This window comes from Leuciscus leuciscus, assembly GCF_965113295.1.
Source record: "Leuciscus leuciscus genome assembly, chromosome: 10".
NCBI lineage: Eukaryota > Metazoa > Chordata > Actinopteri > Cypriniformes > Leuciscidae > Leuciscus > Leuciscus leuciscus.
Window position 1 is genome coordinate 40,550,988 of NC_138734.1, and position 26,830 is coordinate 40,577,817.

At 39.5% G+C, this 26,830-nt stretch overlaps 1 protein-coding gene across 3 annotated transcripts in view; it reads right to left on the minus strand.

Moving 5' to 3' along the window:
• Positions 1 to 798: 798 nt before the first annotated feature.
• sipa1l3 (signal-induced proliferation-associated 1 like 3) overlaps positions 799 to 26,830 on the minus strand; it is a 93,619-nt gene continuing 67,587 nt past the window's right edge. For 2 of the 3 annotated variants that reach the window (XM_082182439.1, XM_082182438.1), the window contains 15 exons: positions 24,808 to 24,965; positions 24,059 to 24,644; positions 23,019 to 23,293; positions 15,648 to 15,884; positions 15,366 to 15,542; positions 12,211 to 12,332; positions 10,905 to 11,017; positions 10,074 to 10,504; positions 8,465 to 8,680; positions 8,205 to 8,367; positions 7,922 to 8,114; positions 7,352 to 7,501; positions 6,385 to 6,511; positions 6,129 to 6,210; positions 799 to 3,738 (listed from right to left, as the gene is read on the minus strand). In XM_082182439.1, the coding sequence (XP_082038565.1) occupies positions 3,592 to 3,738; positions 6,129 to 6,210; positions 6,385 to 6,511; positions 7,352 to 7,501; positions 7,922 to 8,114; positions 8,205 to 8,367; positions 8,465 to 8,680; positions 10,074 to 10,504; positions 10,905 to 11,017; positions 12,211 to 12,332; positions 15,366 to 15,542; positions 15,648 to 15,884; positions 23,019 to 23,293; positions 24,059 to 24,644; positions 24,808 to 24,965 (3,177 nt within the window). In that variant the 3' untranslated portion in view covers positions 799 to 3,591. Of the gene's footprint in view, positions 3,739 to 4,864; positions 4,952 to 6,128; positions 6,211 to 6,384; positions 6,512 to 7,351; positions 7,502 to 7,921; positions 8,115 to 8,204; positions 8,368 to 8,464; positions 8,681 to 10,073; positions 10,505 to 10,904; positions 11,018 to 12,210; positions 12,333 to 15,365; positions 15,543 to 15,647; positions 15,885 to 23,018; positions 23,294 to 24,058; positions 24,645 to 24,807; positions 24,966 to 26,830 lie in introns of all 3 variants that reach the window. The other variant, XM_082182440.1, reaches the window with a different exon arrangement.

Here is a 26,830-nt window from a genome sequence, read left to right on the forward strand (position 1 = left end):
CCATACGTCACAGTTACGTGTCGTTGGCGCAGCTTCAAGTCAGCTGCCGATCGGTCTGCACAGCGCTGCATGAAGTCGAACACGCCTATCATTTCCCTCCTGATACATGATTGCGTAATCCTAACCCCACCCCACACCTAATCCCAAACCTAAACCTACCCATATGGGGGATTTAGGGGGGTAATAATACTCTGGCGGGGGACAGAATTCGGCACAGCACCGGAACTAAGTAGGCCTACAATAGGCCCCCGCTGCCAGGGTGTGGTGTGACAGCAAAACAGTAAATAAAAGTAAATAAACCATAAACTGAAGCTATATTTCTTTGTGTTGTTACCTTGATTTAAACGCTTCATTTTGATCAAATGAAAGCGTTGATTTTCACTCCTAAATTCAAGGATGCCTTCTATTGATGACCAGCATAAGAAGCCAATGTTGCTTTCAACCTGAAAATCTTTTGTTCCATACATTACCTTTTGGTCTGATTTTATTTTGATTTGGTTTATAGAAATGACAGCATCTGTCCTACTTTCTCAATATTTCTAACTAGGAATGGCTAGGCCAAGTTTCTGAATATTCAATAGGTGCCATTGTTAAGGCTTTGGGTTCCTGATGTCTGAATGAGATGTTTTTGCAGCTTAAATGCAACAGATTTAGTTTTTAGACTTCAGATTCCTCACAGTTTGACCCCTTCAAGAATTCACAGATTTAATAACAATACATCATGTCAATCACTAACAAGCGTTTCTCTCCCAGTATCGCATCAAATATTGGTCAAATTAAATAAACAGTTAAGACTGGTATCATTATGAAATATTTTAATATATTTTTTATAAAATAATGAAAACATAATTTACACTTATTAAATGTACACTCATTGATACAACATCCCTAAAAGAAACTGAAAGATTGATCAGTTATCAATAGTTAAATCAAGGCATCGGAGCCGCTGTTTCATGCATGAAGCTAATGGAAACAGAGACAAAAGATGAATTACAATAAAGTTTAAAAATAAGAAACAAAAAAGGATAAAATCAGCTTTGTACAAAAGATCATGAATCAAACAAAATATAAAGGAAAAACTAAAAAATACATACATAAACTCAGTACCCTCCAATAATGTATAACCAAATCTTGTAATCTTGTAATTTTCACCTGGAATTTGTCGTTCCGTATTTATAAAAAGAACAAAAAAAAAACAAAAAAAATCTAAATAAATAGTCAAAATATTACACATAAAAATAAACCTTCAAATATTACAGCTGGACTATATATTTTGCCATGATTTAAGAATGCGCAACACAGATGCACATAGATGTTTTCACAAGTATATTACTCATATTTACCCTTAAGAACAAACTCAATTAAAACACCTCCACCCGACTATCAAACAAGCATACAAACAGAAATCATAAGACAATCCATGGTGTAGATATGACACCCATTAACCGAGTGAGACACCAAGAGTCTGAGAAACCTCCCACTTCATTGACAGAAAAAAACACAGCGGGTGAATTTCTTATAGTCACAGCAATGAGATGAGAAAAACTGATCTAAAAGAGGGGGTGAACGAGCTTATCATAATATGATAATATATGTCCAGGGTGACGATGTGTAACTAAAAGCTTCCAACATGTACACAGACTTTCATTTAAAGGGGAAATTCCGTCATTATTTACTCGCCCTCGTGTTGTTTCAAACCCATTGACTTGCTTTGGATGGACAAATGGAAGTCAATGGGAACCCAATCCTTCACATGAAAGTCAGTCATACAGGTTTGGAACGACATGACAGTGAGAAAAAGATGACGTAATTTTCATTCTTGTCCCTTTAAATGTATTTTTATCCTCGTAATAGTGGGGAGAACAATGTAACGCTAGCTATCAGCAGTTTAAAGCTTTGTATAAAATCACTGTATGTACAATTACACTACTAAACAGCTGCAATGAATGAAGTCAGGGCTTATTTGTATCTCTCACCCCATAAATAAAAACCTTTGCGTTTTACAGTGCTAGTTACTGTCATAGGGATGTACATAAGTTTTTTTTTTTTGTGTGTGTGTCTGAGCAGAGCAGAGACATCATATTTTCACTTATGATGACTAATGCAATAAAGTCGACTCGACTGTTGCAGTGCTTTTGCTCTGATGTGAATAAATAGGTCAGAGGAATAGAGATCAGGTCATCGAGAGGGCAGCTTACGGGGTCCTGAGAGAGGAGGAGATATTTTTCCAGTCGCATCAGGGTTAAAGGGATGGAGAGAGCTGATATGGGTCGTAAATTACAACACATCACTGGTCACAGATGACCAACTTTTAAGGCAGACATGTACAGAGTAACATGGGGTACATGTTAAACCATATTCGATCCAGCCTGACTGTTATTCCAGTTAGGATTCTCCAGAGCTCATAACCAACTGCAGTCCGAGTACGGCGCGGATCGTCTTGTAAACACGATGATCTGTCTAGAAGTTGAAAAAACAGCCATCTATTGCCAACAGTCGTTTCACCTGATAAACCTGAACTAAATACAAATAGAAAAATAGAGTCTGTATGGAACACGGCCGACTGGGGTTTCTCAAGAGTCGGCTTTGCATATACATATACAGTGTCGGAATCTGACAGAACAGCCCAAGTTTACACACAGTGCTATGCCAAAACTATACATAAAAGAGCAAGTGGCGTTTCCTGTCACATGACACTGTCACTTAAAGACAGACCGATGTCCATGCACAGAGGAAACGATCAAAGACTTGGGGTGGAACATCACAGTTTTAGTAGCGGTTGCTTTTCCGTTAGAAAGTGGTGATTCTCCGTCTACAGAGCTGTTATTGCAGAGGGCTTTCAGTCTGCGTTGAAGATTTATGGATGATAAATCGGTTGAGATGAGGATGGTTTGTACAATCGCCCTCTCCGTTGAATATAAATATGAATACAACAGCGTCTAAATGTACCTGCACATGAGATTATGTGGTTTGTAATTATACTTTCCCAGAGCACTGTACCTCTTTCTCACACTTACAGTACCGTGATTTCTCTCGACATGCTGGGGGGGAAAGGATCTCTCGCGTGGCTCAAGTGTTTATTTTCAGATTTGTTTATTTTCATTTTTTGGCTTGTTGAGCTGACTGTGCAGTTAATAGGCCTCTCAGTTTCACTGGCTCAAGCTTAGCGTCGACTCGTTGAGTACAAAAATAAATCTACAATGAGAAAATAGTTCCGAAAGTAGTTCGATCAGATAAAGAGCTCGCTTGTTTCAAGGTAGGACTCGTGTGTGTGTGTGTGTGTGTGTGTTTGTTTAAAAATATACGTTTGTACTTCTGTACCGGCTTTAATTTAAAGCTTTAAAGTCTCAAGTCATCAGGCAAACCCGCATAAACTCTTGGTTTCCCTCCGTCACACTTTCATAAAGCTCACAGGTTTGTTGTGTGGTGAGGACGAGCTGGCAGATTTGCCTTATATGAGGGCGAGCGGGACAGTGGATGAACTGGGCGATAAGAGACTTTGAATTAAATTAGCTAAACATGCCATATTAGGCACAGTACAGGTACGTGAAGATCCCCTCTCATCTTCTCTTCTCAAATGAAAGGAAGCACTCATTTCCTCTCAGGTATGGTGGAGGATAAGAGTTTACTGAACTTGCGGAGCTGTTCACTGGCTGAGTGTGATTCCTCCTGCAGACGCTGGTTGTTGTGCCTCAGATTAGCCATCTCTGCTAACAACACGGCCTTGTCCTGTTTCTCCTGAGAGGAAGGGAGGGAGAGGAAGGAACAGACAAGGGAAAAGGAGGAGAGAAAGAGAGAAGCATGATTAAGAGGATGTCATCAAAAACGGCCAAGTTACTATATTTTTTCAGCGCGGGTTTCTTTCATTTTGAACATTTGTTGTTTATTTTAACTTTTACAATTAAAGGGGTCATGAATTGAGAAATACATTTTGACAGGTCATTATACTATAAAAACATCCTGTAAGTTTCAGAACTTAAAAGTCCCAAAAAGTTTTTTATCAAAACCAAGCTCTGAAAATGGCGGATTTTGTCACAATATGACGTAATCGTGCGACGAAAAACCGCCTCTACAGAATCAGATCATCGCCCACTTCTACATCATCACATCTTTGGCCCCGCCCACTGGCACGCTATTGAGACGACGGAGAGAAGAGCGATACAGGATCACTGGACTAGAAATAAATTGCCTTCCAAAGGATCCAAATGTTAGGAAAGTGATTATTTATTTTCAACTATGTGAATGTCTCAGAGCATTTTTAGTTTGTACGGAACATTTCACTCTGGATTCTTTGGTAAATCAGTTGCAATTTCGGCGAAGACATTATGTAAGTAACCGTGTTAATTCTTAAGCCTGATCTGCGATCAGGGATTTCTGATATGTAATGATTCACATACAGTCAGACGTTCATCTTTTACTGCTGATTATGCGTCAGTAAATCAAGCCAGTGACTAAAGAGTCAACTTTACATTGTTTCTCTTACTAGCATGAAAATAATCTGTTATTTAAATTATGATTAAATTATAAACAGAAAGCGGAAAAAAAGAACGCCTTTATAATCGCTGGAGCTGCCAATCAAACAGCGAGGTTATCAGTGACTGAGTCCATTATAATCAATGACGCTGTCTACACTGCACAATGAATCTCTTATTCCCGTCGTGTTTGCACTGCTAGTTATGATGAAAGCATTCGTGAGAGTGCAAGAAATCGAGTTGCGATGACGAGTCTACATGCTCATCGCTGCAACAGGAGAAAATCTCAATTTAATTCTGTAATCGTCGATTTCACGATTAGTTCATCTCGACAGCTGTAATACTAGAAACGTAGTAAAAGATTTCGAGAGAGTTTCACATGAAATACTTGCAAGATGTTAGCCAATCACAGCAGTGGGCGTTTACACGTCTCACAGCAGCAGACACGCCCCTTCCAACGGAGCGCTCAAATCAGAGGGCTAAAATCAGGGTAGAAAATGGCCTTTTATTTCTAAATTATGACAATTTTTTATGTAAAAAAAAATCATACTGACATTTTAAGTGCACCTCAGGAAACGTAATGCAGTTCATGACCCCTTTAACTGTCCAGGGTGAAGTACGGATGTGCACAGGTAATCAGCTAGTCGAGGACTTTTTCTATACCACAAGTAAAACTACACAAATGGATTTTATTTGCATCATGTACTGAATCCTTCACCTAAATCTCGGCTTCAAGAGTGAATGTGTGATGTTGTGTTTAGAGATCCAAGTGCGCTACTATTTTTATTCTTTATAGTGCTGCAGGAATGAGTCTTAAAACTCGGAAACTAGTAAGCAATTCTACTTCCGATTCCATCGCCCTGAAGTCAACCATTTTTTTTATGTATTTTTGGTTAAATGCCTGAAATGCGGTCTGTGGTTCAAACAAGCTCAAGATATTTTAATGCTTTATTCTACAACATAAAATACATCAGCAAAACCCCAGTGCAATCCTGAAAGTTTGTACGTGTCTTTAAAAAATGCGGTTGCTAAGAAGTGGCTAAATGGGACTACAGAGGTTGTCTGGGACATTAAACATCATCACGATGAAACGGGGAAACTCCACTGACTAATCCGCTTTCACTGAGTCATTGTGTTTATACTCGCACTCTTGCAAACTATTCAAACTTAAACTTTCCAACTTGTAGGTGTCTGAACCAGGTTTTTACTTCTGGCCATTGTATTTAGGCTTCAAAATGTATAAAAGTTGAGTTCATTTGTGAAGATGATGAGCATCAAAGTAAGAATCAAAAACCTTTCTTGGTTACAGAGCTTATTTTATACAATAATCCAAAAGCCAATGGAAAAATGCATCATCCCTGCAGCGCTCTATAGATATGCTAATATATCTGCTTTTATGATGGAAACTTGGTTACTTATCAGGGGTGCGTTTCCCACAAGCATCGTTAGCCAACTATGGTCGTTGAACTCTGTTGGTAACAGATTGTTTTGTGAATAAAATGTAATTTTATATAATTTGTCATTCTTTCATTTCAACTTAAAATAACATTTTCAAATAATCTTTTATTTTTTATTTTTTATGTGTTCCTCAACTACAAAATTACTCAAAACACCAATCCCTATTGAACCAGTCCTGATCCCTCCGATGTAACTCACTTTTTCCAGATCAGTGTTCAGCTGTTTCAGCATGACTTCCAGATGATACAGACGCCCAGACAGGTCATTAGGAGCCTCTTCACTGCAACACACAAATTAAAAACAAGTTAAAACAAGTATCCTAGCATTTAAATTCTTATTTGAATACCCATCCAAAACTTTATGGAGAATGGCAGAGACAATGTTGTCCCCTTGGTATAAATACCAACCCCTAAACTGCATCCACTCAGAGGAAGAGCAAGTATAGATACAGTACCTGCTGAAAGTAGGAGTGGTGCGGGGAGTCTGTGGCGTGTGGAAAGGCACCGGACTGATGATGGGTCTCAGCTCATTGCTGCCCGCGTGAGACTCAGACAATGAGAACAAAGAAACAGCTCTTTGCACTGTAAAACAAAACATGCAGTCATAATTAATCATTAAGATCACCAGTGTGATGAATGACTCTTTAATACATTTCATACTACATGGGAATGTTGCAGACACAAAACAAACTCAAAGGTAAAGTCTGTAAACCACACAAAACCATGTGTTTGTGGATTCATCCTACAAATGGCATCACCTTTATATGGAAGTCCATTTCCAACACATAAGAAAAAAAAAATCATGCTTTGGTAATTCATAATTATTATTAAGATGAAATTATGGAATAAAGTGTAAAAAAAAAGGCAAATATATGAGTCATAATTATGAGATAAACTAAATTACAACAGATTAAATTATGAAAAGTCATAATTAAGAGTCATAATTATGAGATAAAAAGTCGAAATGATGACAGTCATTTTATGAGATAGTCAAAATTATGAGACTACATATCTAAATTACAACAAAGTTGAAATTATGAAATAAGTCAATTAGGAGAAAAAAAGTCAAAATGATGACAGTCATAATTATGAGATAAACTTAATCACGACAGTTGAAATTCTGAAATAATAAGATATAATTGTGAGATAGGAAAAAACATTAATTATGAAATAAGTTGTCAATTATTAGATAAAAAGTCAAAATTATGACAGTCATTCTGAGATAAAAAGTCAAAAATGACAAAAAGCTGAAATTAAATATCATAAAATGTAAATTATCTTATCTCATAATTTAGATAAAAAATAAATTAAAAAAAGATAATAATTATGACCTTTTTCCCAAAGCATGATTCGTTTTCTTATGTGGTGGAAATTGGCTTCCTTCAAGTATCTTAGTTTGACATAGAAACTGTGACCTCATACCTTCATAAGCTTTGGCTGCATTGACGAGGCTGGACCACTCCAGTCCACAGGCAGTGTCAGGAAGAGGCATGAGTCCAGGGTCCAGTCTTCTGAGAGGAGGAACCTTATCCCTCACCTCAGTCAATGACAACTCTGATGCAGACAACGGTACTGGAGGAACAACAAATGCACAGTTTATTCCAATGCCATTAGCAGATGCCAACTGACTATAGGTGCATCCCAATTCATGAACTTATGCACTATTCTATGACATTTTTAAGTGTAAATAGTGCAAGTAGTGTGTTGTTCACACTGAAAATTCCCAAAAGAAAAAGTGCACTTTAAATATCTGGATAATGCACTAAATTAACGGAAAAAACTAAGTGTGGAATGTTGGACACTTCATGCACTCGACTGTCGCAACTTTAATTACGTAGCGGAGGGGGAGGGGCATAAGACTCCGATGCTGAATGACAAAATAACCTTATCAAATTCATACACTACACGGATGAGTACATAGTGCATACAAAAAGTACATAGTGTAAAGTGCGTCATTTGGGACGCAACTTATGACTAGCAAATGACACCCACCTTTCTTACTGGGCATGAGGGCTGTAAGGTTGGTGTTGTGACCGTGGCGACGGGTAGGCAGCGTGCAGGAGAAGAGAAGGTCACTGGGCGGCACTTGTCCTTCAAAAAGAGGCGTGCTTGCATAACTAGAATCTCTCCGTCCACTGCACAGACTCTCATCTGAGAAAGTACGTTGCAGGGTCCGATGAGGAGACTGTAGAGGAGAACAAACACGCAATGCTCAAATCATTGTTGTATTTACAAGCAGAGTTTTGTAGCCTTTTCAGTGGTTGTGTGTGCTCACCGCATCACGTGATGGTGTATCCGCAGGGTTGTCCATAATGATGAGCTTTTTCAAGTCGTCTTCAATGGTGCTCTTGTGAGATCTGCGTGGTGAGCGCAGGTCCCTCAGAGAGGCACGTAACCGAGGCTGACCGAACACGTTCTTGCTGTTCATATCCACCTGCCTGAAAGCACACACAATAACCAGGACATTCAAATATGTGATGCATTGATTTCATAATCCAACACAAATATGAAAATGCGTTTTATAAACATATGTACTTGTTGCTGTTGCTGTTGCTGTCAGTGGAGGTGGTGCTGGTTGCTGTGATGTTCTCCTCCTGTTGCCATGCACTCTTGCTTTTACTGAATGACTTGGGGGCGGAGCTTGACAGCTGGGCGGCGGATCCTGACGTGGGTGTGACCGTTGAAGATCTGAGAGGCCGGGGTTTATCGGCCACAGCAGGGGTCTTAAACCCTTGAGGTGTATAGCAGGCCCTAAATACACACAATTCAGATGTTTGGGGTCATTAAGATTTCTCTTATGAATAACAAGTCTCTTCTGCTCACCAAGGCTGCATTTATTTGATCAAAAATGCATTTAAAATAACGGTTTCTAATTTATTTCAAATTGTAATTAACTCCTGTGATCAAAGCTGAATTTTCAGCATCATTACTCAAGTCTTCAGTGTCACATGATCCTTCAAAAAACATTCTAATATGATGATTTGCAGCCAAGGAAACATTTCTTAATATCAATATTGAAAACAGTTGTGCAGCTTAATAGGTTTATAGAAACAGTAATACTTTTATTATTTTGTTAGGATTCTTTGACAAATAGAACGTTGAAAAGAACAGCATTTATTTAAAATAGAATTTTTTAGAATAGAATAGAACATCTTCACTTTTGATCAAATGAATGCATCCTTGCTGTATAAAAGTATTAAAGGGGTAATATGATACTATTTTAAAAGTTCATTATTTTGATTTATTGGGTGTAATGGAATAGGTTAACATGCTTTAATGTAAAAAAAAAAAATGTTTTACATGCTGTACTGTACATGCAGCTCCTCTATTCCCAGTCTGTCTGATTTCTACAAAGCCCCTCCTTCCGAAAAGCTCAGAGTGCTCTGATTGGTCAGCTGACCCAGTGCGTTGTGATTGGCCAATCACCTCAAGCGTGTCAGAAATGTAACACCCCCTTACCATAATCCCAAACTTCAGCTTCCAAGGATTTAAGCAATTTTAAAGTTTATGATAACGTCGTCAGTTCGAGCCGATTCTGAAAATGTGGATGATCAAGCCTATCGATCGAAAACCAACTTTGCAAGCATGACTTGAGCATTATGTTTCATAGCCAGCGTTGTACTCTCTCAGGTTCAGGAATCTGTCCTCCGTAAAATGCACTGTGCACAAACAAACTTAGGTTGTACTGCTCAAGAACAACTTCATAAATAAATCTTTGCCTCTGATTCCTAATTTTATATCTGATTTAAAATTTTTGGAAGTCCAAACAAAGAAGTTTTGCTTTCGCATCCAAACACACAGCGTCTCTACGACATGACGACAACACTACAAGTCACTGAAGCCTCTTCTTCTCTTGTATGCCATTATGCTAATATTTCACATTGTATGAGGAAGTTATATCTGGACTTTGATCGAGGTGTTTTGGGCAGGTCTGGATCAATGTTCTCTGTTAGACAGAATAAATCCCTTTGTGTGAGACTGAGCTTTGTAAATTTGCAGATCGTATTCAAGCACAAACAGATACATTACACACTAATGGAAAAAGGAAAACATCAAAAAGCATCATATCATATAACCCCTTTAATTTCTTGAATGACTCAAACTTTTAAACAATGGTCTTTACATTTCAGAATAAACACAATACCTTGCTTTGAAGTTGTCAGCATTGGCCGATCCCGGAGGGGGGAATGTGCGTGTGCGGTAGTTCTTGCTTTGATTGGCTGATGCAGCGATGACGGGTGACGACTCCCTGCGCCGCCCCTCTCCGGCTCCGGACAGATCCTGCAAGCCGCTGTATGTAGCAGAGCCATGCAGGGGTTTGTGGGGGGTTCCTGCAAGACTGCGGCTAGGTTTGGCTCCTTTAGTGTTGGGACTTGGTGTGTAGAGAGATGCATCGATGCCACTGTCACTGGACCCTCCCTTGCCCATTAGGTCCGGGTCGGGGTCTGAGGGGTCACTCAGGACACCGGACACCCCACCTCCCATCCCGTCAAACCAGCGCTCGTCGCTGTGACTGCTGGAAGCATTGCTGGAGAGTGTGTTACTGCTGGAGTGACTGGAATAGTGTGCCTCACCCTGAGAGAGAGCAGAGAGATTAGTACATGAGTACAAAATCAAATCAAATTTTATTTATAAGCACATTTAAAATCAACTTTGGTTGGCCAAAGTGCTGTACAGGAAAGTAAGAGAAAAAACAAAACAGAGCAAGAAATTAGCAAGGATTTTAATTGAGCTAATGTGGAAGCTGTTTTAACATGTAGTGGTAGGTTGTTCTACAGCTCAGGGCCGACCACTGCGAAAGCTTGATCACCCCTGCTTTGTAAGCGAGATCGTGGGACAGACAAGAGATGTTGATCTCTTGATCCAAGTGATCTGGATGGATTGTGAGTGACAATTAAGTCAGAAAGGTTTTTGGGGGCTTGGTTGCTAAATGAAACAGCTTTTTGTTATCATGATGATGAGGACGACTGCTCACCTTAGAGTGCCGGTTTGGAGAGTCTTTCCCTGCAACGTCCTGTCGGGTCTGTCTTCTCTGAGCGGGGGGGACTGACACACCTCGTGATGATGCAGGAACATGCCACATGGGCTCTGTCCGACACACAAACACACACAGGTGAAGCCCAGTTCACACTGACAGAATCAGTCACTCTCATTGAAAATGAATGACTTCCAGTCGCTTTGTACCCGGGTGGCAGTGTGAACATCCCCTTAAGGGTGGTTGGCACGCTTGATTATTAGGTGTTTGTTGCGTTTCTTTCAAGCCCTGTTTACACCTGGTATTAAGATGTGTTTTGGTCGACTGGATCACAAGTGGACAACGCTAAATACAGGAGTAAATGGGTCTAAAACGTTTTGAGCTTGTCCACTTTCGAACAATCCAGAGGAAGTCAAAAACACATTGCTTTTGTAGTGGTTGAATGTGTTCGAACAGCCACAACAGACTGTCTTCTCTCCGCCTACTGACCTAATGTGATAACATTCAGGAAACGCTCTAGCCAGACGGGATGTAAACTTTGTCGGCTGAAGACCCAAGTTTGGTTTGAAGACAAGAAACATCCTAAGCACAATGTTCTCTCAGCATTCCTGCTTTCTAACACACACTCACAGCGTTCGGCTGGTCTTACGGATGTCAGAGCAGAAACTAAAGCTGCTGCTCTCCATTAGATCGAAATATCTGAAAAAGCCTTTACATTTACCCGCTCGTAGACCCTCCACTCGAAGAAATCAGGACAGAAGTGATTGACAGTGGACAAAAGAGTCAGATTGAAACACCAGGAGTAAACGGGTATGTGTGTCCCTCGTCTACTTATGATCCAGTCGACCAAAACGCATCTTAATGCCAGGTGTAAACAGGGCCTCAGTTTAGCATTATTTATATACTATTAAATATGTATATTTCAGTTTTAGCTTTAGTCATTTTAGTCATTTTATCACTTAAATTTCATTTTGTTGACAGGGCAACTTTTTATAACATTTAAGTTGGCTTATTTCATGTAATATTTATATGTTATTGCAATCAAGAAAAATATATTTAATAGTTGAAGTTTTAGTTAAAAATAACATTAACCAGAGTCACTCAGTTTACACCTGAATATCAGCATACTAGTGACTATCTCACAGCCTCTGATCACCAGTGGGTTTGATAAAGGAGCCTTTATTCTGAGTTTATCCAGCAGAGGGCAGAGTTCACACAGTGACGGGGCGGTACACACAAAAACATTTTACAGCAGTCTTTGTTTAAGGACTGGAGCTTTATAAATATCTTTGTTGTGTCTGTTTACCTGATTTGTTGCGTTCCATCGTGCTTTCTTGGCTAGTGAAACCAGATGATGATTCTCCACTGGAGCCGTCAACAGAAACATGTGGGTCAAATGGCTGGAGAGGCCGCTGGACTGCCCCAAACCTACACACACAACAAATATCAATATGTAACTAAATATATTCTTATTTGGCTTACTTCATCATGTTAACCAGTTCAGGTTGGCTGACATGCCATTGGAGAGCAGGGTTTTGGAGAAAGGGCGTGTGGTGGACGTGACTTTAGTCATCAGACTTTACTGGATTGTGGAAAGAGTTTGTATGATGGTTGGAGGGGAGTTTGGTCATATCAGACGAAAAAGAAAGCTGTATATCTGACATACATGAAAAGTATACGCAGTATGAATAGTTCAAAATAAGATCTATAACATCCATTCAGAAAATAGACAGGGTGAATACTTATTTCAAGCTGACATTAATAAAAGATAATGAAGACAAACATTTGATTTGGTAGTCTATAACACGCACCAATGACTAAAGCACATTATGTGCATTAAGGAACCAAACAGGGTCAATTTTGACACCACACCACTAAGTTTGCATCATACACATGCCACATTCAATCCCGAGTCTGTTGCAACCCAAGTGTTCTGTCACTTGTCACCCTGTGGGTTTGAGTGATGTACGGCTGGATCTGATGGGACTATTAATAGCACTCATTAGCACATCTCGCTGAATCACCACCATGAACACAGTCAGTGTGAAATGTTTAACAGACTCATCTCTTTAATGCTCTAACACACTTTAAACTACTGACGTGTCCAGGCAAACTTTAGAAAAAAACACTTTCGTTAAGTCTACGCGAGCTAAACGTTGCAACCAACTTTAAAATTATTATTGTGAGTGACGTATTTTCAAGTGAAATGAAATGTTGAATAGAAGGCCAGGCTTCATATCAGCGGCTTCATCTCTTCACTGATGGTTAGAAGGGAGTGGTTAAGCATGATCCGCCCCGGGCCGTCAAACTGACATCATCGAAATTTTCAGATTTCGACCAAAGATTACAAAAACTATTTAATTCTGTGTATCTTAGATGGATTAATTGTTCACCACAAGATTAGTAATCTGCACTAACAAAGTAGAAAAAGATACATTTTGATTTCATCCAGACTTTAAAATATGGGTCAAAAACACAATCAGCGGAATTATCCTCCTCATTAAGCTCTTTGTAAACTCTATAAATATTTAAGGTTTGTCATGGGAATGGTGTTTGGAGGGGGACAAGCTCTAATTAGATGCATAACACAACCAGGATATGCTAATCAATGACACACTTTTTATAATTACATTAAATATGAATGCGTGTGAACACTGAAAAGAGGGAAAAATAAGAAAGAAGTCGACATGATTTTTTTTGTTCTCTCTCTCTGTGAACAATTCAGTGTATGTTAACTCGCACTCAAAAAGAAAAACGTTCACAACAAGTTCCTCTGGTTGAACAGGGTAGCAAGCACATAATAGAGTGCCATGACTGTCTATACATGCCATAACCTCTGTTTTATACATCTATACAATCATACACACACACACAATAGCACTGTGAATCAGCACTGTAGGTCTAGCTGATACATGCCTCAACCGCAGCCTCTCATAAACCATCAGACACACCCACCGATGACGTTAAACAGCGCCTGGAGATGTTCATTTCTACACTCACTAACAGTTGAAGCATTCTGTTGTATCATAATCCAATAGTGCTGGGAAAAATAATGAATATTTACACTATGTGAGAGCACTTCAGATATATTAATAATGTTTCTGACAGCAAACATGCTATAGAGTTGGGTTCACTTCGTTAGATCAGTTCTTCTGAATTGAGACCAAACTGTTAGTAGTCGTTCTCACAGAATGTGTTTTTGCTTTCCAATTGTTTTTCTACGTAAACATGCTAGATCGACGTGTTTGACCATTGCATTCAAATTCTTGTCTATCATCATGTATGTACATGATTGGGTATAAAACGTTTTGAGATTGTACACTTTCGAACACTTACATCAGGGCTGTGCAATTAACTGAATTTCGATTTCGGCTCCCAACGATCACCAAAATAGTACAATCGAGTAAAAACGATAATTTTTCCATGTTCTGTTTTGCAAGAACACTCTTATTTCGTCTTGTGTTCTGAATGACACGCGCACTTCCGCCCCTCCCGAAGCCGTAAACTCTCTCAGCTTGAATGTTTAAACTGATAAGACTTAAAGAAGTGAAAATGATCAACTTTAGTTACGATGCAATGCTGGCCCGATTGTGCATGTGACAATCTCCCCATGTCCCGACTCCTAAACGCGAGAGTGTAGTTTCGACGTTTGCTTTGTCCAACACATTTTGAGAGACAGAGAGAGAAAAGACGCGGCGCCGCTGAACACTCACGCGGTTTGTGAAATTGCATCTTTGCGAAAGTTTTAAAATGATAGATTTGATTTTATAATCTGTGTGGATTAATTTAGGCTACTCATACAATCTACTTGCTAAAGTGAATCAATGTTTGTGGGGGAATTTCTCGCATTATAAGTGGTAGACCTGCGAGAAAATGAAAATACTTGAAGTATTATCTGTTATATTATTTATTTTAATAGTTCAAAAAGTACAATCAATGTTCAAATTTCAATTTTTTAAGAATTGTTGAAAGGTGTATTTTTAATAAATGCGACACGTTCCCAAAGTCATGTGAAATAATCGTGTTACATAATCGTGATTTCAATACTGACCAAAATAATCATTTTCCATAATCGAGCAGCCCTAACTTACATATAGTAATTTCAGGTCAAAACAATATCCATCCATCCACTAATTCAGGTGCCTTGTAACAAGTAGGATATTGTACAATTATCTTGTCAGTATCACAAAATAAAACCTTTCAAAATGAACACCCTGACAGGCGTTTATAGTATCCCTATATGGACAAAATGCTTGGAAACATCAGCCCAAATTTCCAATGAATGCCTATGAATTTTAGATTTGCCATTCATTGGGAACTTAATAAATTCTCTGTGAAATTCTCATATTCTGAACTAAAATAACAGACAATAGACGGCTCAGTCAAGGGAAAGTATGGCAATGTATGCAATGACACATGCATCAAAAAACAAACCAAAACAAACGTGTGACCGGCACTGACCCGTCTCGGGAGGGTTTATAGCGGACGAAGGGTCCGCTGAGTCCCGGCACTCCCAGTGCAGTGGAGTTAAACCCAGAGGCTGGACTGGAGAAACTAGCCGAAGGGTTTCTGTACACCATCCCTCTGTCCCCGCCAAGAGGAGACACACTGTAATGGTTCTCTGGGTAACTGACAGGCCTGTGGGAGGAGACGGAAATAGCTCGTGAGAAGAAAAACAAAGCCAAAATATGTGCCTAATAGTTGGTTTTCCTGAGATTTTAACCATATGCTGAAATGTCTCACCTTTTAGCAGAGATGTGTTGGGGCTCTCTGTATGGAATGGGGACCAGAGCTTTGTGGGTACGGCTGGGGACCGGTGGGGGTCCGCTGGGGGTCCAGCGCTGGGCAGAGCTGTGTGTACCCGTGGGACTGTCCCAACGCCATGCTGGGGTCCGCTGCCCCCCACGATACCCAGCAGCCACTGGCTCCGCTTCTCCCTTCTGCTCCATCATCTTCATCTCGTACTCCTCCGTACAGCCCCTACAAACACACAAACATTACATAAACCACTCAAATTTAAATATGGAAATACCTTCAGTACTCTAAAATCGTTAATCCGTTCATAACTCGACATATCTATAGATTAATATTAATTATATATAATTATACTGTAATTTAAATAAATATACTGTTTAATTTACACACTATTGTCCAAAATTTTGGGGACGGCAAGATTCCCTTATTTTAATTCCTCACCAAGATTCAATTAATTAAAAACGGTAATATCATTAAATATTATGACAATTTAAAATAACTGTTTTGTAATTTATTACTGTGATGCAAAGTAGAATTTTCAGCATAATGACTCCAACCTTTCAGTGTCACATGATCCTTCAGAAATCATTCTAATATGCTAATTTGCTGTTTAAGAAACATTTGAAGAGTTCAGATGCAAAAGCCTCTAAATGCCATTTGAAATTTTCTTATAGAATCATCATTTTTATCAAGCTTGTATATTTAAATTCAATAATTTCACTTAAATGGCAATGAAGATTACCTATTAATTGTCATTTAAGTGAAATTACTGAACTTAAATACACAAGCTTGATAAAAATTATCATTCTATAAGAAAATTTCAGATGGCATTTAGAGGCTTTTGCATCTGAACTCTTCATTTATTATTCTAAGTGTTGGAAACCATGATTTTTTTTGTTGATTCAGGATTTCATGATTCAGGAAAGAAGAACATTTATTTGAAACATAAATCTTTTGTAATATTATAAACGTCTTTATTGTCACTTGATAAAACGAATGCACCTTGCTGAATAAAAGTATTAGTATAAAAGTATTTCTTAAAATCATACTGACTCCATACTTTCGAACGGTAGTGTATATACATATATTATACCCATTTAAATAAATGTATTAAACTTCTGGGAACAACTACACCTCAACCGTCTGATTCAGTCACGCCCTCTTTTGAAACAATATTTCCATAGAAGTCTATTTTTGCCGTTTAATATTTCAGATAAACCCAACCCTAAGCAACTACGTGAATACAAAAAACTGTAGTTGGACTTTTATAATGTCTTTTTCTTCCTGTTTAAATGAGTGGTTGTCGGTCAGAATAACCTGGAATGAGGATCCGATGTCCGATTGGATTCGATTGCTAAGGCGACTATGGTGATCATGACCATTTTAAAGCAGATGAAAACTCTTCATCCCGTGTTAAAAGTTTAGAGATTTTAATGGATGGTTGAGCGAATGGTTCTGTAGTAATTTGAGCGTGTGCTTAAGCGTCTGGTTTACTGGCAGATTAGTCCCAAATCCCTGTTGACCAGTACAGTAACCTCTACTGAATGCCAAACAGCATGAGACGCTCTCATCAGCGCCAGAATCCCTCTGGGTCTCTCTGCTTTCTGATGATGATGAGAAACTGAAACCCACTCTGAACCCCTCACACTGTCAGCACTTTACCACAAGGACTCAAGACGACGAGGTAACTGTCCTTTATCACTCTCATCTACCCTCATTTAGATTGTCAGAACCTTTTCCTGTTTAAGAAATGAATACTTTATTCATCAAGGACGCATTAAATTGATAAAAAGTGACAGTACAGAGTAAAGACATGTATCAGGTGTCAGTCCTGTATTTGAGTCCTTAATACGGTTACGTTCACACACAGTTCAGTTATTTATGGCAGTGACAACCGCACTCTATAAGCAAACTCACACCCGTAAATTCAGGACTCACAACCGTGTTCTCAGAAACCCTGCAATGTGTGAAGCAGGCTGTGGACGATATATATCTATTGGACTCTTGCCATGTCAAAACGACAAGACTTCAGTTTTATGGACGTCGCCATCTTTGATATTACTGATATTCCAGCCCTTAAGTAGCACCTTCTGCTCCCTGACATCTATATTTCATACATCATACTTATTGTGTGCTGCTACCTATTATCATCCTCCATTCACAGGGAGGGAAGAAAAAGACAGTCAAACCGAGAGTCAGAAAGCCAAAATGAGACAAAAGAAAGCAAGGAGGAGAGGGAGAGAAGGAGGGGGAGAGTGGAAAGCACACCAGGCCCCTCATGGTTTCTGTCTAATATACCCAAAAAACACTCTTCTGAAGACCACAAGGACACATAAACTAGCCCTGACTGACTACAGACACGTATAGAGAGCGGATGGAGACGGATGGACGGATGTTTATATAAACCTGCCAGCTACATAGAGGTCCAAAAGTCTGAGAGCTATTGAAAATACTTCCTTTTGTGTTATAATTTAATACATTTTTCATAAAAAAAAATAAATATTATGGACATTAGTGAAAATTTACATTAAATTTAAGAATTTATTAGTATTTGCTTCGCCCCATTTTGCTTTAATGACAGCGGAAGTTTGTGTATCAGTAAAAGCTGATGATCTTCTGACTTTCTGTACAAAGAGTCACATGATCAATGTCACAAATGTACTTATTTAATCAGTGACCTAATATGGAGCCCCACACATGACACGCGGGGAGGGGAAAAAGCAAGATATTGTGGCCACAACTTCAGAATCTGTTCCCATGACTTTATTCACTCCCCTTTGTAGTCAAATCATGGCCATGAGTCGCGATGAAACGGAAATAGCAATGGAAGTATTGGCAGATACGGCACGGCACGATTATAAACCGTTCTCTATCCGTATAACCGTACTGGTATAATGCGTGTAGTGACATCGCCACTCAGGATTGGTCACTTGTCTGGCTATCAGTTCTTCTGTAGCTGGCCAAGCGCGCTATTTGATTGAAGTAAACACAAGTTTATAATAAAATTAAAAGAAATATCTGATCATCCTCCATTATTTTATTCTGCCGCATGTCATGTGTGGGGCTCCAAAACATAAACATAATGCAAATCATAAAATAATCTTAAAATAATACAAATATTAAAGCACATATTGGTAACACTTTATTTTACAGCGTCTCTGTTACGTTACATGTACTTAGTATAGTAATGCCAGAAATTATGCATAATTACATGCAACTAACCCTTAACCAAACCCTAAAGTACGTACATGTAGTTTATTAATATTACATAGTAATTACACTGTAACAAGGTCACCTTAAAATAAAGTGTAACCTTATGTTAACACTTTAAAATAAGGTTTTATTTGTAACATTTAATTCATGTTAAAAATGAAACCTTATTGTAAAATGTTTCAGAAATATTTAAGATTTGGGTTACACTTTACATTACAGTAGTTAACATGAACTAACAATGAAAAATACTTCCAAATCAGTTTTAATATTAGATAATGTTCATTTCAACATTGACTAATACATTATTAAAATCAAATGTCATATCAAATGTTAATATTATTTAATGGATCATTAAACATGAACTGACAATGAACAGATTTTTTTTAACTAACATTAACAAAGATGAATAAATACTGTAACAAATGTAATGCTCATTTTTAATATTAGTTAATGCATTTACTTGCATATAAAGTGTTACCAATATTTCTTATTTCACATCATAATGTTTCTTTGTCCAAAATTAAGACTGCCATCTTTAAACAAAACAACAACAACAAAAAACACACACACCCTATTTTCAATGTGGTCTCAGACTTTTGGACCCTACTGTACATTATGCTTAACTTAGAGAAAATGACAAAATCTCAGACAATTATCAGCACATGCAGTTTCTTGTTAAAGACACACAATTCTTCGGCACACAATAATGCTTCCTAATCAAACAGACTGAAGCCACTGGTGGACAAAGACTAGAAAAACCCTGAGCGTGAAATTACAGCCTCGTGTTGCTACACTGGAGATCTTCCTCCTCAGCACTGAGAGAGTGCTGTCAGCTCCAACACTCCTCTGTTACAGCCATCCATTCATCTACCCATCCAAAACCTACACCGTGTCCAAGTATTTTCATTCCTTTGTCATTTCACAGCTGTAATATATAACTGAGTTCCAGCATGTCACGTCCATCCTCTCTTTGTCTCCGAGCCCATCACTAACCTCTGCGTGTAGACCAGATTGTTGTATCGGATGTCCGCAGCAGCGCCATGAGGCTCTGACTGACAGCTGAAGTACAAACCAACCCTGACAACCGGACACACACGCGCACACACAGACTTCTGCTCTCCCCACCCCTCCAATCCGCTCTTTCACTATGATAACAAGAGGAAAGAGAGAGAGAGGGAGGGAGAAATGGAGGGAGAAAGAGGAGGAGGGGTGTTTCTTTCCTCTGTATGTAACACCCTCCCACTTTGTTTCCCAGCGAGGAGACGCTCAGACATGCCTCAGCATCTACGATCTGAATATCCTCTCCCTGCATGCTAAACACGCCGTCCGTTCCCTCTCAGTGTCACGCCGAAACACATTTCTTAATTAAAACCCCTTATTTATGCATTTTTAGCCCCTCAGGCTTTAAGTCTCATGCAATCTGCTCCCCTGGCTCTCCTTGACAAACTGGACCAGTGAGAGGGAAATAGAAACGGAGGAGGGAAAGCGAAAGAGATATACAGTAGAATGACAAAAAAGACAAGCATGTTGAAGCATGCAATTAGCACGCTTTTCGTTCCTCTGCACAGTGTGGGTGGGGGTGTTGGGATGCATGTTAGCGCGCGCGAGAGAGAGAACGTTTCAAATAGAGTTTACTTGTGTAATTAACCACAACGGCGAACACATGTCCCTCTAGCATGCAATCAAACACACTGCTGCTGAGTAATTAGTCCCTTACAGGAGCCACTCAGCAGAAAGTTCAGAGACATGTGACGCTAAACTATGCAATATAATCCACAATGTGCATTTCAAATAAAAAAAATAAAAAACACTTTCGATTTTTAGGACCAAACCAGTGTTTTGAAGTCTGCATACGTACCTTTTCGATGCAGCAAAACTGAGGCTTCACATAATCACCGTTTTCATTTGTAAACTGTTCCATCCCTCTCTCCTCTCCTCTTCTAACACTCTCTTTCTCCCTGTCCTTCTCTCTCTCTCTCTCTCTCTAACACTCCCACTCACTGTTCCCCTGAGAACTGAGGCGTCTGCCAACGTTCTCAAAATCTGGTGAGTGCCTGTGTGTGTGTGTGTGTGTGTATTTGTGCGCGCGCCTGTTTGTGCACCAGACAAGGAGGAGGTACGAGCGAGAGAAACAAAAGCTTTTCCCCTCTCGTTTGAAGATGTGTGTTATGTTTTTAGTATCACCTATAAAAACAGTGAAATCTTTGAGCGGTGTCAGAGGGGTTTCCAGCTGGAGGGCATCTGCAACAAGCAGCATTAATTCTGCCACGAGGCTCGTCATTAATCTTTTCAAAACGAGAATGAGTCTCCAGAGGGGTGCAAAAAAACCCAATAACAGCAGCCCTGTCAGAACTGAAATGTGCTGCTTCCCAGATTTTAGGCTTAAAGTTGCTGTTTTCAGTTGATGAATTGAGGTTCCTTCCTTTATCTGTCAGAGAACGTCTATTCTGTTCTGACAAGCATTTATAGTTTGTGTTTGTCTTACTCAAAGAAAAGGATTCCAGGATTGCACAGGATTTCAGCTGTGCTGTCCTCTACTAATTGTACATCTGGCATTCTTTAAAACATCCACACAAACAGGCGTAACGAAGGGATTTGATGCTCTCTCTCTCTAGATCTCTGGAACATCACAGGCAACCGTACACCGAATGAAGGAAGCAGTCGATGCTCTCGTCTCTATATGAGACAGGCTGGAGTCTGACAGTCTTTAAATGGTGTTCTCCGTTAATGATTTATCAAAGAAGAATGAATTTAATGGAGTCATAAGAGCTATCTAACGTTCTGATAAAAATGTTTGGCTAATGGCTCTTTGCTATCCTCTGCAGGGATATTCAATTAAAGTTCTAAGAGTTCCAACTTGTACATTTTCTTCCCAGCAAATGGCCAAACAATCATAAGCTTAAACGGATTCAGGAGTGAATTTCTAGTATGTAGTATGAAATCAAATAACCCAAATTAGAGCAAGAGCAATTATATGGCATTATGGCTCTCTCATCTAATTTTTAAATGCAGCAATTAAGATAGTTTGTCAGGGTATGTATGGGAGTAGGGTACATAAATACATATATCAATTAATATAAATATAAGTCAAGTTACTGAAGCTTAATTCAGCTTCAAAGATGTCGTTTTTCTGGCCCTGGATCCTCAAAGCCTCATCAAACTACCTGTCATTTTCTAGTAAAGCCGGGTTCACACTGTGTGATTTATAATAGTTCTTTATGACCGTTGCCATTCCTACTGTACGAACATGATTCTCGCTGTAAGCCATGTCACACTGTGGGATCTCACTTGTCAATGTCAGACTGTACGACAGTCAAGACGCGTTAAAAATGGACACACACAAGACGACTTGTCCAGAGTTTTACATCAACAATCCGTGACACGTTTAGTGATGCGAGCTGCATTTACATGCGGGGTAGAAATGATGGCTAGCAAATAAACAAAAAGGTCTCTAGCGTTAATTTTGATCATGGCTTTTCTTGAAAAGAAAACTGGAAAAAAATTAAGATGATGTGTGTGGAGCAAATGGTGGTTTGTTGGTGTCTCACTAATTGCATGATCAGCTTCAGCGCTTAAATTGATTTTTAATTTGATGGTTGTTGTGGGATAAGTCACACTTCAGGACTGTGCGCCAAATCTTCTGACACTGGCAGGTCAAATTTGATAGCAATTGTATCTGGCTGTCTGTAAACATGTCAAACTAACGATCGAAGACTTCAGATTTTAGTCTAGGATCAGAGGAATCTATTAGGATTCACAAAATTTGTCTCAGATGGCCAAATCGTGGCTAAAATTGCACAGTGTGAACCCGGCTTAACTATGATTTGAGGAACCCTGTGATATAGATTGTATATGAATACCAGAACAACAATGGATAAGAACCAACAGTGTGAATGTGTAATGTATTGTTCACAACAACTGTCATTCCTCTCTGCCACATCAAAGTGTGTGTGTATATATATATATATATCATGCATGCTGCTTCAGATGTGGCTTCTGTGATCTAATAAATCATAAAGTATCTTGTGATGTTTACTGTTTTGCGAGGTAGTTGACTGACACACAACAGACAGCATTTGATATCTTAAACAGCAGCCATCTACACCAGCAAACTCAAAGAATAAGTGCAAATTCCCAAAGGCTCACCTGCGGGCCCCACCCTCTTCATAAGGTGGAATAATGACCACTTTTACAGTGACTGACGTCCGCAGTAAGTCGATCATCTGCTCGTGGGAGAGCGTCACCGCTGCAACCTTGCAGATTTCTACCAATCGGCTGCCCTGCCGGAGTCCCGCCTGCCAAGCGAAACCGTATTCCTCCACCTCGGACACCGTTCCGTCCAAACGCACATGGAAACCAAGCTGGCCTAAACCATTACGTCGCAATGTCATATCAACCGTCTCACAACCTACAGTCAATGCCTGCAAGGGAAAAAAAAAGAGACCGATAAGAGCTCAGAGACTATAAGGGTGTGTTCACATTTGTAGTTTGGTTGGCCACATGGTCCGCTTAGTGTTCACATTGGCATTTTAACACCGAACCTAAATGCATTTGGATTTGTTCACAACCTGATTGGTCGGCTTTTATTAGATATATTTTGCGACGAAACTTACAGAACATCCTAAAACGATGCTGTACTCTGGGCTAAATGCGCTGGTTGTATGTGCGTACCCTACATATGATGGTATTTTGACCAGCTGAGAACTCGTGAAGAGCTTATAAAATGTGTAAAGGAGTCAAAACAGCGTCAGCAATCCCTCCATCACACACACAAATGAAGATCTGCTGCGAGGAGACGCGGTTCTGATGCCTGTACTGAACTGTGATGGGTAACATCGCCACTGTCACGAGAAAAAACAGGTATGCTTGAGCATTCTGTCCTTTTTAGGGTCGCATCTTGTGACATCATGTCCCGCTTTTGGTTCGTTTAGATGTCTTTGGTCAGTATTGCATTCATATTTCATACGAACCGCACCAGAGTTTGTTTGGAAGCGGACCGAGACCCATCTTTTCAGCGGTCTCGGTCCACTTGTTTGGATTCAGATGGCAGCGGTCACACTAACAGAGCAAATCGCACCAGGCTTCGTTTTAATTTAACCAAAATGCCAAGTGTGAACACACCCTAAAAAGGCACATCCAATAACGCAAACCAATAACTTAGCCATCTATGTATGTTGTATCAGTACCTTAAGTCTCTGCAGCACCTCTCTGATATCTTGTGCGCTGCCCTCGGGTACCCGTAAGGCCACATGGTCTCCTCTGCCATAGAAAATCTTCAGCGCAAGTCTTTCTGCCGTCCAGCCAATCACATCAGCACAGAAACAGTTAAACACCACCTCTTTGGTGGAGCAGTCCGCCAGCACTATATACTCATTGGAGATGGCAAGAGCACAAGGAAGCTCGGCGCCTCCGCCACTGTAGTCCTGCGCAAGTACGCGCCAAATAAGCGCCCCGGCGGCACCCATTTCCGCTGCTTCGCGAGCCCGGACGCGTTCTTTGCGTTTGGAGGCCAGAGAGATGAGATTGTTCAGTTTGCCAGCTGTGTCGAGCGGTGTAGTGGAAACACAGTTCTCCGCCAGGTCCCGCAGGTATCCTTGGCGCGTGCGGGTTGCCATGGCGTGAAACTTCTCTGATTTGTGCGCAGCATTCTCTGCATTAATGATCTTGGCCAGCAGAAAAGCACGAAAGGCAGCGGGGTCACGGAACATCATGCCATTTGAAGGTATCGCCGGACCAAACGGAGGGACGTCCTTCATGCGGGTCACTGCCACACTATAAGAAGAAAGAAAAAAAAGAGCAAATGGCGTATTTCAACCAATCCCAGCAGAGTGTTCGGTCACTGAACTATATTTTCCATGATATATCTCAATAATCAGCTACAGGCAAAACATGCAATACTGTGCTAAGCAAGGGTTGCTATGGAAACAAGGCCAACCTGTAGCAGGTGTTGTCAGAGCAAGGGTTGTGCACACGGACAATGACGAACACGTGCTGGAAGTGAGAGCGAATATTCTGTGGAGTGAACGGATGGGCTCCCGGCTCCTGGAATATGATCGTGACTATATCATTTCCTATGTGCCTCTTCCTCAGGAGCTGTGAAAGAAATGAAAGGGAGAAATTCAATGCAATAAAAAGCTAGGAAATGTAAGAAAATGCTGCCACAGTGCCAGGGGGTGTTGCTCTGCGCTTGCTAGGGCGTTCTAGATGGTTGCTAGGTCTCAAACCAGCCACATTCACGGACAGTCTTATGCATATTGCACACAAAACTGCCAAGCTTTACTCTGATTGGCTGACTTAATTCTGGAAGTGAGGAGTTTTTTAATCAGTCTGACTGGAAACAAAATGAACTGTCAATTGAACAGTTTTTCCATAAAAATAAATCAATAATAATAGTAATCATTTTTGAGACTACAGTGAAAAAGTGTAAAATGACATTCCCAGAGTATTATTCCCAAAATATTAAAAATGTTACTTGAAAAATCATTTTATGTTTCTTGATTTCAACGTCATCTTATTTTTTGTTATCAGGTATGTTATACACATACTTATATATACATGTATAAAGAAAAAAAACGATATATAAGAGTTCAGATGCAAAAGCCTCTAAGTGCCATCTGAAATTTTCTTCTAGAATGATCATTTTTATAAAGCTTGTATATTTAAGTTAAGTAATTTCCCTTAAATGACAATTAATAGGTAATTTCCATTGCCATTTAAGTGAAATTATTGAACTTAAATATACGAGCTTGATAAAAATGATCATTCTAGAAGAAAATTTCAGATGGCATTTCAGATGAACTCTTCATATATTCTTTACATTGAAGTTCTGGCAACCACATGCAACTTTTTCATATCTTTGAAAGAGCCTTAAGACTTATGTATGAGGCACTCTATATGGTTACAAAAGGGCCCACCTTTAGGTCTCTATGATATTTTTGAGTCTGGATATGGCTCAGATCTTTCCTTCAACAAGTCCTACTTTATTGTTTAATGCACACAATATACCCATAAAAACAGATATGAAAAAGAGATTGCAAGTGTGGAAGAGTAGGAGAGAGAGAGAGAGAGAGAGAGAGAGAGAGAGAGAGAGAGAGAGAGAGAGAGAGAGAGAAAGGATAGAGTGTTCTGTTGAAGGACACAGAAAAAAAAAAGTGGGAACTGGCAGAAATATCTTCATAGATGCACAATGAGTCCTCTGGTGAGAGACACAGAGGTGTGAAAAAGCCTGTTAACAGCACTGCAGCACAGATCTGAGAGACAGACACTAAAACACAAGCAATAAAATGTACTTATGTTGTTAAAAGATCATGCTGTACTAGGATTACATTTCCTGAAGGAAATACCAGTGAGTGCAAGACAGCCAAGGTGTAGTGCATATCTTAGGTTTTGGTTGTTGGTGAATGAAATGATGCATCTGAGTCTGTTTGCCATGGTCACAACACTCAGATTCAACATATTTGCTCTAAGGGCAAGAATTTTGCCAAATTCATGGTTGCATCACATGTATCCTTGATGGAGAAATCCCAGAATGCACTGCAAAAAGCTCAGTGAAAACAAATCCAAGATGGCTCTTTTGGAACTCTACTGGACACACTTGAGTAAGTTCTAAATGTGAGGATTTATAACATATATTATCAAAGGCGGATATAGGGCTTTTGAAGATGCTTGGAAACCCTTTATGTGTTTCTTGGAAAAAGAAAACAATGGGGATATATCTGATGGAATATTAGAAGATATGTAAGAAAAGTATTGTTCGGATGCGTCTGGTACTAGGAGGCCTTAAAGTCAGCATGAAATCAAATTTGACAAATCTTCTTTTTATATGTAATATTGTAGTGTTTATTATAAATGATTTATCTGTACACTTCATTAATTTTTTTTAATTTATAATCTTTAATCAAATACATTACCCTTCCCTCCCCCCTCGAAACGACCTCTCTTCTCTTTCGGTCACGTGC